This window comes from Alosa sapidissima, chromosome 22, assembly GCF_018492685.1.
Source record: "Alosa sapidissima isolate fAloSap1 chromosome 22, fAloSap1.pri, whole genome shotgun sequence".
NCBI lineage: Eukaryota > Metazoa > Chordata > Actinopteri > Clupeiformes > Clupeidae > Alosa > Alosa sapidissima.
In genome coordinates, this window is record NC_055978.1 from 30,257,392 (window position 1) to 30,270,497 (window position 13,106).

Consider the following 13,106-nt stretch of genomic DNA (forward strand, 5'->3'; position numbering starts at 1 on the left):
CACTCTTCCTCATCATTCATCATCATCCTCATTATGATATCTTTGTGTGTATTCATGGGAGATTAATCATGTTTAAATATAAACTGACCTAGTGATGTCAGGTGGTATTGGGGTTTGTGAAGATATGTATGTAAACTGACCTAGTGATTGATGTCAGGTGGTATTGGGGTTTGTGAAGATATGTAAATATCAAATCTGACCTAAACTGACCTAGTGTTGTCAGGTGGTATTGGGGTTTGTGTAGATATAAAATCAGTGCTGTCCATGTGATGCGTTTCCTGGTCAGTTTCGCTGTATATGAGCCTACAGTCATTACTGTCATCAGACAACAGCAAGAGCATCAACAAAGGGGCGATGACCTTTACGCAAAAGTTAGTAATGTGGTCCCTAACTGACCTTGAGACTGCCCTTCTTACAGTACTGCATAACCAGACATATGTTTGGAGGCTCGATGCAAACACCAAAGAACTGCACCAGATTCTCATGCTTCAGCTCCCTCATCTGCAGAGGAGAGAGGAGGAGGAGAAGAGAGGAGGGGAAGAGAGGAGAGAAGGAGAGGGTGGAGAGGAGGGGAGGAAAGGAGAGGACAGGGAGGGAGAGAAGAGTAGAGGATGAGAGGAGAGGAGGAAGGAGAGGAGAGGGTGGAGAGGAGGAGAGGAGAGGGAGGGAGATAAGAGTAGAGGAGAAGAGAGGAGAGGAGAGGAGGAAGGAGAGGGTGGAGAGGAGGAGAGGAGAGGGAGGGAGATAAGAGTAGAGGAGAAGAGAGGAGAGGAGGAGAGGGTGGAGAGGAGGAGAGGAGAGGGAGGGAGATAAGAGTAGAGGATGAGAGGAGAGGAGAGGAGAAAGAAAAAGACTTTCAGACACACACACACACACACACACACCATGTGGTTTTACTGTGTGTTTGCCCTAAGTCCTGCTTTACCACGTTAAACTCCTGGATGACTGAGGGCTTCCTAACATCAGACAGGACCTGGTCCTTCAGGTATTTGATGGCCACCTGGTTTCCCTGTGTGGGAGCACAAACAGCATTTTAGACAGTTAAGTATAGAAACAAGGTTCTGAGCTGTAAAGGATCACGCTAACTTTTGGGGAAATCGCCCGAGTTAGATAAAAGCCTAGCTCAGCATAATTAAGTGGATTACTCGCTAGCCTAGCCTAGCTCAGCATAATTCACTGGAAGTGGGTTACTCGCTATCCTAGCCTAGCTCAGCATAATTAAGTGGGTTACTTGCTAGCCTAGCCTAGCTCAGCATAATTAAGTGGGTTACTCGCTAGCCTAGCCTAGCTCAGCATAATTCACTGGAAGTGGATTACTCGCTAGCCTAGCCTAGCTCAGCATAATTAAGTGGGTTACTCGCTATCCTAGCCTAGCTCAGCATAATTAAGTGGGTTACTCGCTAGCCTAGCCTAGCTCAGCATAATTCACTGGAAGTGGATTACTCGCTAGCCTAGCTCAGCATAATTAAGTGGGTTTCTCGCTGGCCTAGCCTAGCTCAGCATAATTCACTGGAAGTGGGTTACTCGCTAGCCTAGCCTAGCCTAGCTCAATATAATTCACTGGAAGTGGGTTACTCGCTAGCCTAGGTCAATATAATTCACTGGAAGTGGGTTACTCGCTAGCCTAGCCTAGCTCAATATAATTCACTGGAAGTGGGTTACTCGCTACTCGCTAGCCTAGCTCAGCATAATTCACTGGAAGTGCGTTCCTCTGGGTTAGCCGGTTGAAAGTTGGTGTGTTCCTTTAAGGGTTCTCATGAGGGATCAGGTTGCGGCCAGGTCACCTGGTAGAGGCCGACGGTGATGTAGATACCCTCCTGCCCCTTGGCGTCCCACAGGCTGCTGATGGTCTGGGAGCCTCCACTGCCACTCTTGCTTATAGTCGTGCTCATCGACTGGCTCCGAAAACCCTGGGCAAGACACGCACACGCACGAACACACACACACACACGCGCATGCACGCACACCGCATGCACGCACGCACACACACACACACACACACCACGCACGCGCGCACACACACGCACACACACCGCACGCACGCACGCACACCGCATGCACGCACGCACGCACACACACACACCACACACGCACACACGCGCGCACACACACACACACCGCACACTCACGCACGCACACACACACACCGCACGCACGCACCGCACGCACCGCACGCACGCACACACACACACACACACACGCACACACACATGTACACACGCACGCACGCACGCATACACACACACACAGATCAAAGTCTCAATCTTTTATGCCCTTTCTCATGATTGACTGACTGACTTTCTCTACACCTCTCGATTTGAATCATCTCAATATGTGTAAATATTGAAATGTTTACTTTCTGCTGTTGGTTGTGTACCTGTAGCTCCTCTGTCAGTATACCCATGTGTACACACACACACACACACACACACACACACACACACACACACACACACACACACTTCATCTGTCAGTATACTCATGTGTACACACACACACACACACACACACACACACACACACACACACACACACTTCATCAGTATACCCATGTGTACACACACACACACACACACACACTTCATCAGTATACCCATGTGTACACACACACACACACACACACACACACACACACACACACACACACACACACTTCATCTGTCAGTATACCCATGTGTACACACACACACACACACACACACACACACTTCATCTGTCAGTATACTCATGTAGTTTCACCAGTGATTGTATTTTCTTCACTTCAGCCCTCCCACCTGTAGGTTCACCTGTCGTGTCATTTCACTTCAATCCCCCGCTCTCTCTCACCTATAGGTTCACCTGTGCTTTTATCACCTGTCATTTCTTGAATTTCCCTTGGGGATCAATAAAGTATCTATCTATCTATCTATCTATCTATCTATCTATCTATCTATCTATTTCAATCCTCCATTCTCTCTCACCTGTACTGTAGGTTCACCTGTGCTTTTATCACCTGTCATTTCACTTCAGCCCTCCCACCTGTAGGTTCACCTGTCGTGTCATTTCACTTCAGTCCCCCGCTCTCTCTCACCTTGGGCTCTCTGATGATGGTGATGTCGCTGTAGGCGATCTGCCACCAGCGCTCGTCGTCCAGTCGCCCCTGGAGACGGACCTTCTGGAGGGTGAGGACAGTGATGAAGAGCAGGGCAGCTCCACCCATCAGAGGCAGCAGCACCAACAGGACCACCGTCACCTTATCTGGAGCAACCACGCACCAGACATCAGAGCCCTGTGTGTGTGTGTGTGTGTGTGTGTGTGCACCAGACATCAGAGCCCTGTGTGTGTGTGTGTGTGTGTGTGTGTGTGCACCAGACATCAGAGCCGTGTGTGTGTGTGTGTGTGTGTGCACCAGACATCAGAGCCGTGTGTGTGTGTGTGTGTGCACGTGTGTGCACCAGACATCAGAGCTGTGTGTGTGTGTGTGTGTGTGTGTGTGTGCACCAGACATCAGAGCTGTGTGTGTGTGTGCGTGTGTGTGCACCAGACATCAGAGCCGTGTGTGTGTGTGTGTGTGTGTGTGCACCAGACATCAGAGCCGTGTGTTTGTGTGTGTGTGTGTATGTGTGTGTGCACCAGACATCAGATCCAATGAAGGTGATAACTCTCTTCCTTGGGCAGATTTAAATAATCACCTCTGGGTAAGAGTCTGTGTGTGTGTGTGTGTGTGTGTTTTATGGTTATGTGGAGCTTTACCATTGTACAGCCATTCACAGAGCTCGTTGTTGAAACCACAGAGTGGGTTGTCAGAAGGAAGCTTTCCCATTGGCCAGAACACTGACATGAACCTGGGCGTCTGCCTGCGACGCACAACAACACGTCACATCAACACCACCCAAAACAACAACAAGTAAACAGTGAAACAAATATATAAATAAACATAAACAAATCCCACTGCCTGACCTGAAGACCTTAGTTTGACTGTCGAAGTCCAACACGGACACAAACTTGGTGGAGTCCCCATCGGGCTGCAGGTCGTACAGGGAGTAGTCCATATTCCTCTCCCCCTCCGCATCAAAGTGGACCAGTCCGGACGCTCCTGGAATGGAGAGGGAGATGGTCAGTTCTGACACACTGACCCGATCAGCGACCCTATGACCTCACCTCATGGACACACACATTCACATGTGTGTTTAATTATTAATAGTGTTTGGTTTACTGGTGGGTGTGCATGTGTGTGTATGTGTGTGTGTGTTACCCTGAAACCTGATGTTAGCCCTGTGTTTCAGTCTCTTGAGGACTTCTCGTCCATCTCGTGGGTCCATGCCATCGCTCACCACCTCCTTCAGCCCCATGGCGTACAGAAGCACTGCGTCATGCAGGTACGCTGCATACGAACTCACCTGTTCACACACACACACACACACACACACACACACACACACCTCCTTCAGCCCCATGGCGTACAGAAGCACTGCGTCATGCAGGTACGCTGCATAAGAACTCACCTGTTCACACACACACACACACACACACACACACCTCCTTCAGCCCCATGGCGTACAGAAGCACTGCGTCATGCAGGTACGCTGCATAAGAACTCACCTGTTCACACACACACACACACACACACACACACACACACCTCCTTCAGCCCCATGGCGTACAGAAGCACTGTGTCATGCAGGTACGCTGCATACGAACTCACCTGTTCACACACACACACACACACACACACACACACACACACACCTCCTTCAGCCCCATGGCTTACAGAAGCACTGCGTCATGCAGGTACGCTGCATAAGAACTCACCTGTTCACACACACACAAACCTCATATTGCAACACTATGCTAACTTATGCCACTACTAACTTAACTGATTTATAAGGAGTTCTGAATGTGTGTGTGTGTGTGTGTGTGTGAGAGAGAGAGAGAGAAGGTGGTGTTTGTCTCTCCTGTGTTACCTACCTCTACCTCAGAGGTCAGGTTGCTGTGGAATGGGGCATCAGTCAACCTGGCGTGGACCTGCTGGAAGAAGTCATAGTACTCGTAGCCCTCGTAGGTCTTCTGGGCGATGACGAAGACCATGTCGAAGGCCCACGCAGAGCTCTGGTCTCCGTCCTTACCCAGGGCACACTTCCACAGGTTGTCCTGAAGCATGAGACACCAGCTTTTTAATCCACACAGAGACTAGCTGATAGACCAGCAGCAGAGACCAGCTGATAGACCAGCAGCAGAGTCCAGCTGATAGACCAGCAGCAGAGACCTGCTTATAAACCAGCTGATAGACCAGCAGCAGAGTCCAGCTGATAGACCAGCATCAGAGACCTGCTTATAAACCAGCTGATAGACCAGCAGCAGAGACCAGCCAGTGGAACAGCATCAGATACCAGCTGATAGAGGAGCATCAGAGACCAGCTGATAGACACAAGAGCTAGAAATGTCTGGTTAGTCTGGTTTAATAGGCTGTAGTTCTAGCTTAATAAAGAGATGTGATTGGTTGCTAGTACAGGAATCAGCTGACATCCAAACAGTCCTTAAAGAGCTTGTTTGTGGATCTACGGTATGTGCTAAGCAACAGGTGAACATAGACTTTGTAGTTCTACTCTGGGTCTACAGGGGAACCTTCAAGGGCAATTTCTGCTTTTTTTTTTCAGCCTGGGGCCCTGTAGTTAGATGTCTGCGAGTACTTTCATTAGGGACAAAAACAACAGAAATCCATTTTATTTTAAACTAGCTAGCTTGCTAAAACCAGCAGCACGTTTGTAAAGGAACAGTTGACTATAATGGCTATCATCAAAGTAAACTGCTGTTTGGCCACTAACAAGGCTCAACATTACAAGTGTCAGTCAACATGGACTGGATCCCTATTGAGATTTACATATGCCTTCCAACACAAGAAAGAAACTTAGCCCCCATATGAAGTTGACATTAGCCTATGCCCTCCATGAAGTTGACGTTAGCCTACTATGCCCCCATATGAAGTTGACGTTAGCCTACTATGCCCCCATATGAAGTTGACGTTAGCCTACTATGCCCCCATATGAAGTTGACGTTAGCCTACTATGCCCCCATATGAAGTTGACGTTAGTCTATGCCCCCATATGAAGTTGACGTTAGTCTAAGCCCCCACTGTAGGCGCTTAGCCTGCTAGTTTAGCTAGCTCAATATTGAACAGATATGCATTGTTTTTTGTCCCTAATGAAAGGACCTACAGTAAAGACATCTAGCAGTTGGCTCAAGTTGAAAAATGGCTGAATTCTCCTGAAGGTTCTCTTAGTTCTTCCCTGGTTCTAAAGAGAGTCATCCAATCCTTATAAGAACATCTCTGAGAAAGTACAGTAGGCCTACATGCAAAGCAGGTAACTATGGAGGCTTTGTAGTTCTACTCTGGGTCTACAGGGGAGCCTTAAGGGTTCCTCCAGTTCCCCTTTGGTTCTAAAGAGAAACCTTAAAGGTTCCTCCAGGTCTCTTTGCCAAGAAGCTGACAGCCAAAAGGTTCCCAAAAGAGTTCCATTGTTACCTTATATCATCCAGGTTTAAACAGAACATTTAGCACATCCATGATAAGAACAATGGAAACAATCCTTTCAGATGTTTCTTGGCACTGTTAAAAGGTCTGCTTAGAACCCACAAAGACCTGTGTGGAACTCTTTTGGCTCACAGCCATATCACAAAGAGTTTTGCAGAAGCAACCTTTGAGTATTATCAATAGAAAGATATTTCCATATCGTCACCTTCCTAAAATAATGGCATAAGTCTTTTTTTCCAGATTTTTCAGAAAACACAAAAAAGTTAACCAAAAAAATTGAGTGATGATGATTAAGGCAAAACAAAATGTTTGTCAAAATTGACTTGTGCCATTATTTAAGTATAAGACGATATGATGTTCCCTTATCATGAGGAAATATTGCACAGCAACCAAACTATGGTATCCTGCTCTGAGACTTTCATGAAAGCTTTACATTGTGTGCAATGCATACCAGCATCCAGGCTATATAACTGCACGTGAAATAGCATATTATACAGTAGTTAACATGCATTAATTTGAGCCATATGAGTGCAATGCCGTGTCTTAGTCTGGTGTGTGGAGGCACAGAGGGTGGCATGCAGTTTGTTGTCGTGTTTGTTTGATTGTGTTACTGAGTCACAGTGTCGGATCAGAACAGTCATACTCATGGAGGTGGCTGTGCAGGTGACGTCTCAGCTACGGGACGTCTCAGGTGCGCCTGGCGTTCGTGACGACTCACCAGACTGCCACTGACCTCAAACTGCTGGACGAGGATGAAGACGTACTCGCCCGACATCAAGCCCTGCCACTGCGCCTCCTGGAACAGGGCAGTAGAGTCCTCCGCATTGGTCAACACCACGATCACTGCAGGGCAGAAACACACACACACACACACACACACACACATGTGAACACACACATACATGTACACACAAACACACACACATGTAAACACACACATTCCCACATACACACACACACATGTAAACACACACACACACACACACACGTAAACACACGCACACACACACGCACACACATGTGAACACACACACACACACACACACTTACAAATACAAATTGAGCGACACGTACAAATCCCCTTAGGAATCAATAAAGTATCTATCTATCTATCTATGTATCTATGTATCTATCTATCTATGTATCTATCTATCTATCTATCTAATCTATCTTTTACTAGGCACCCTGAAACACACAGGCTACTCTGTGAAACAGGAACGCTCACATACATCTTACAGTTTTTCTCAGTCGCTTTGGTGCTTTTCTCAGATCAGAATGAACTATTAGTTCAACCTCCACAACATTTAGTCATTTGTGCACATCATAGTAGCAATTTCTCCTTCCTCTGAACAAATTGCAAATGCTTTTGAACAAGTATCAGCTGCTTTGTCATGTCAGTCAAGATGAACTATACTTATGGATGCTTAATAGTCGTTCCCAATAAAACTAATAGTCTTCATTTCATTGCTTGAGTCATTACATACAAAATTGGTGAACTATTTATCAAATTCTGTAAAATGTCACAAACTACACACAGTGTTTGGTTCTGTGTGTGCGTGTGTGTGTGTGTGTGTGTGTTGAGATGATACCCCTAGCGACGGTTGCTATGTATCTGATGTTTTTCTGGACGAGTGCATCGTTGCTGGTGTCGAACTTGACGGCTGCTGTCACAGTCTTGCTCTCCTGTAGCTCCTCCTCCACGGCCTTCCACAACGCATCCACCCTGTTCCACGAGTTGGAGTCCGCACCACCCCCCAACAATGCAACATGGTTCCACCCAAAAAAGTCTAGAGCCTTGACCAGGACCTCACCAATCCTCTTGAGCGGGGGGACCACCTTGATGTAGGTGTCGTAGACGGCAGCATTGTCCATTTTCTGAGACTGGCCCACGAAGCCAAATATGGGGATGTCCCAGCAGGAAGCGAGAAGGCCTGTGACCTGACACACACACACACACACACACACACACACACACATCACCAGCCAGGCTTATCACACATAAACATACAGTCTCAGTGTTTATCACACATAAACACGCATCAGTTGTTTATACGCATCAGTTGTATATAGTCTTCCAGTAACTATATGCATGTGACAATAAACTTCCTTGTATCCTTGTATCCTTGTATCAGCAACCTGGTTTATCACACACAAACACCCATCTTAGACATGACACACACACACACGCACACACACACACCCATACACCCATCTTAGGCTACGTTTATACGGTGACGATAAAAAGAGAAGACGCAGAAGTGGCGTCTCGTCTTCATTTTTTTATTCACGTTTAGACGAGCATTCTCAGGGGGAAATCTTTGTTTATATGAAGACGCAAGAGTATGTGATATTCGATTGGATATGCATTCCAGACCGCTGGGTGGTGGTGTGATAGAACCCCGGTACGTCACGTGCAGACATTCTAATTTGACAGTTTAGCCAGAGAGGTAATCAAGGATCTTTGGTTTAGCCGTTTAGACGGAGACGCAACCCGGGTCGTCTTCAAAACTCTACACTCTGGAAGGAGTCTTCAGATTTGTGCGTCTTCAAGCCCCGATGGCGGGGTCGCCGTGTAAACGAAAGGCACTTATGATCAAATATTTTGTCGTCTTCCTTAGCAATCGTTCTCATATAAACGGCCCCTTAGACATGAACTCCATTAACTGAAAGGAGCACGTCAACTTATGTAGACTACCCCAGAGTTGCATGAGAGTATTACAAACCCTTCACTTCTCTGTGTGTGCAATAATCCAGTTGGACACTGTTAGCCTAGCTTAGCATGATTCACTGGAAGTTACAGTAATTACACCAGTTAGCCTAGCTTAGCATGATTCACTGGAAGTTAGATACACCAGTTAGCCTAGTTTAGCATAATTCACTGGATGTTAGATACACCAGTTAGCCTAGCTTAGCATAATTCACTGGAAGTTAGATACACCAGTTAGCCTAGTTTAGCATAATTCACTGGAAGTTAGTTACACCAGTTCGCCTATATCAGAGAATGTCTAATAAGGGGAGAACCGCCACTCTCAGGAAACCACATGAGGGCGCTCACGAATAAGTGCAGAATTAATGGAGGTCTATGGAGCTGTACCCCTCAAATCCACTTTTCTCGGGATATAATTTTTTGCCCAGAAATTTGAATGTTGCATGCGAAAGAGGGGACAAAGAAAATACACACCGCTGAGTATTATATTTTTTGAGTCACTTATTTGTTCTAAAAAGCCTTTCAAATACGTCAATGATGTCATTCATTAGCAGACAGCTAGTGTGTTGTGGGCAACAATGACCCAACCTGTAAGAAATCGAAAGGACGTAAGTACTCGTTCATTCAACTTTTGACCTAAAATCCATAGTGAGCTTGCAGAAACCACAATCAAATCTTCGATTTTTCAACAACAACCAGGTGAAAGAGACAAATTTAGCCGTCTAGCTCAATAGACCCCCATTGTTTTTGCACTTATTCGTGATCGCCCCTAGCGGAACTGCAACAGATTGCAGGTACAATGGAGTTAATAGGGAGTGATCCGGTTCTCCGTAAACGGGCTCTGCCTATATCTTCCTTTAGCTAGCTGTAAGTTAACTGGTGTAGGCCTATTACCTGTTAGCTGGCTAACTAGTTTAACCTGGTGTATCCTTTTATTATGATCATGAACTCCATTAACTTAAGACAACTTACACAACTCAGTACAAGTGGAAATATCCAAAGGAGGGTGAATACTTTTTATAGACACCGTATGTGCGTGTGTGTGAGTGTATATATGTGTTTGTGTGTGTGTGATGTATGTATGTGTATGTATGTGTGTGTGTCTGTGTATGTGTGTTTTTGTGTATGTATGTGTATGTGTGTTTTTGTGTATGTATGTGTATGTATGTATGTGTGCAGGGCCTGAAGTTAACTTTTTTGGTCACCAGCCACTTTGGCAGATGGATTTTGAATTCCACCTGCCACAGAGGTTTTTTACCAGCCAAAAGTTTTTCCTGCCTAAAATAAAGGTGAACGACTCAGAAAATGCATAAGAATGGTTCTTGAACTTGTACAGAATACAAATTAAACTCCTGTCGAGTTATTAACCAACTTAATCTCATTTATGACTAGACCTTCATAATGACTTACAACTGTATCTGACATGGTGTGACAGGCATTTACTTGTAGAATAGAAAATAACAGAAATACAAACAGCCAATCATCTCACTGATCACTACAATGTATCTCTTCGGTTTTATCGTCATACACCAGCCAGTCTCCAGTTTCCATTTCAAATTAAAACGTTTTTTATCTTTTTTTGAGTCGTCCTCATCTTTTTCTGTAACAGCCAGCGGCCTCTTCACCCCGGCTATATGCCGCCACATTTTATTTCAAATATCCAAGAAAATGGTAGCTTGGCGGGCTTGCTTAACAAAAACAATAGGCTACGTGATTGGTCAACAACACAACACTTGCTCAGTCTTATTGGCTACTCGCCAACGTGGCAGGTAGATTGACAGTTTCACCCGCCAATCACAAAAGTTACCCGCATTTGGCATGTGGGTGGGTGCCAATTTCATCCCCTGTATGTGTGTGTGTGTGTGTGTGTGTATGTTTATGTGTATGTGTGTGTGTCTGTGCATGTGTGTATTTGTATGTGTGTGTGTGTGTGTGTGTGTGTGTGTGTGTATGTATGTGTATGTGTATGTGTGTGTGTCTGTGCATGTGTGTATTTGTATGTATGTGTGTGTGTGTGTGTGTGTGTGTGTGTGTGTAACTCACCTCAGCCTCCTCTGGGCATGGCGGTCCAAACAGTGCAGAGATGTTCCTCTCCCAGTGCAGGTCTATGAAGGAGCGGAGTGCAGCCTTGGCATCACACCTGGTGTCCGCAAAGGCCACCTCCAGCGTCAGGTTACCTAGCAACGCGCGATTGGAGTTGACCCTCTCGACGGCCAGCGTAGCAGCCGAGCCCAGGCGTCGCGCGCTAAACGGGAACGAGGCGTTAAGCGGCGCCTGGAAGCCCAGGACGAGGCGGCCGGTGGGGTCAGCGCGGAGCCGCGCCACTGACGTCCACACACACAGCAACAGGAGGACAGCGACAGCCCTCTGGACACACACACCCATCACACCGACTCACACACTCGCATTGGCAGGTGTGCTCCACACACACCTGCATTTATACTGATCATCACCCTACCCCCTGCCCTCCTGTGAACAGCTCACCCCCCCACTCTCACACACACACACACACACACACACCCCAGGGAAATTAAGGCTCATTAAATGAGCTTAATGCAGAGCAGCAGGCACCTGCAAGAGAACCATGACGTTCTCATTTTTGGGAAGCAGAGAGATTATGCAGCATTGCATAAGTTGTCAGAATGGCAACACACACACACAAACACACATACACACACACTCTTTACACTGACTGATATGGACACATCACAATTTGAATGCATGTTAGGTAGCTTTCATTTTAGACCAAGCTCTTGTGTACGTAGTAAACCATCAGCGATGACCAATATTCTGTATGTGTCGTACTATAAAGATGACCAATATTCTGTACGGGTCGTACTATAAAGAGGACTTGAGTGGTCGAAACATGAACGCCTGAAAGCCACATAATGTCAGACATTATTAAAATATTTTTTAATTTTGACATAACTATTTTTAGAAACGTTTTATTCACAACCCCAACACAGAAAAAGTTGGGATGTTGTGTAACATGCAAATAAAAACAGAATGTGAAAATCTGCAAATCTCCTAAACTTATACATAGCTGCAAAAAGGACAGACAACATATCAGATGTTGAAAATGACAAATCTGACTATTTCATGGGAAAAAAAAATATATTTGCATTTTACACATCTGTGGTGGTATGGAGGTGCATTAGTGCCTATGGCATGGGCATCTTGCACATCTGGCAAGGCACAATCAATTCGGAATGATGTGTACAGGTTTTGAGCAACATTTACTGCCATCCAGGCAATGTATTTTCAGGGAAGACCTTGTATATTTCAGGAAAACAATGCCAAAATGACACATATTTCTCCATAGAGGTAGACTCCAGGGGCTTTATTACAGAAAAATATCCTAACTGCTTGTCCTATCTTACTGTAACTTAAGTTTCAAAGATAGGAAAACTCCTATCTTCCTATTACAGAAACAGTTCCTAAACTCATGGCTGTGTCCTATCTTATCTCAGACCTCCTATCTTCAGTTCCTAAACTCATGGCTGTGTCCTATCTTATCTCAGACCTCCTATCTTATCTTAACTTAAGAAATCCTAAAAACTGTCAGTTAGATTTTTAAATCGGCAAACTGCCTTTCATGCCTGTTTCTATGATTAGAATGTCAGGTTGCAAAGACGGTGTTCTAAAGAATCTTTGACAGATGGTTGCTCAATATGGACAAACCATAATATCAGAGACAAAATAGTAGGCCTAGACAGGACGATTGCTGATTAAAAAATCTAACTGAGCCCTAGAGAGAGATGGGTTAGGCCTATATTCATGTAGGAAGCAAGAGGGTGTGTCAATATTCATTTGATGTGCAGGATAAAAAGATGAAAAACAAAAATATATTAAAAATAATAAATAATAGTCTAATATATATTTGTTATA

At 45.5% G+C, this 13,106-nt stretch overlaps 1 protein-coding gene across 1 annotated transcript in view; it reads right to left on the reverse strand.

The window, feature by feature from the left end:
* The window catches only part of gucy2g (guanylate cyclase 2g), a 35,962-nt gene extending 24,158 nt beyond the window's left edge, over window positions 1-11,804 (reverse strand). Inside the window, exons 1-12 of the mRNA XM_042077876.1 lie at window positions 11,790-11,804; window positions 11,262-11,585; window positions 8,101-8,449; window positions 7,230-7,354; window positions 4,948-5,130; window positions 4,235-4,379; window positions 3,940-4,075; window positions 3,733-3,836; window positions 3,071-3,237; window positions 1,785-1,910; window positions 926-1,009; window positions 397-501 (exon numbers count right to left, since the gene is read on the reverse strand). Coding sequence (XP_041933810.1) covers window positions 397-501; window positions 926-1,009; window positions 1,785-1,910; window positions 3,071-3,237; window positions 3,733-3,836; window positions 3,940-4,075; window positions 4,235-4,379; window positions 4,948-5,130; window positions 7,230-7,354; window positions 8,101-8,449; window positions 11,262-11,585; window positions 11,790-11,804 — 1,863 coding nt within the window. The remainder of the gene's footprint in view (window positions 1-396; window positions 502-925; window positions 1,010-1,784; window positions 1,911-3,070; window positions 3,238-3,732; window positions 3,837-3,939; window positions 4,076-4,234; window positions 4,380-4,947; window positions 5,131-7,229; window positions 7,355-8,100; window positions 8,450-11,261; window positions 11,586-11,789) is intronic.
* Window positions 11,805-13,106: the final 1,302 nt, after the last annotated feature.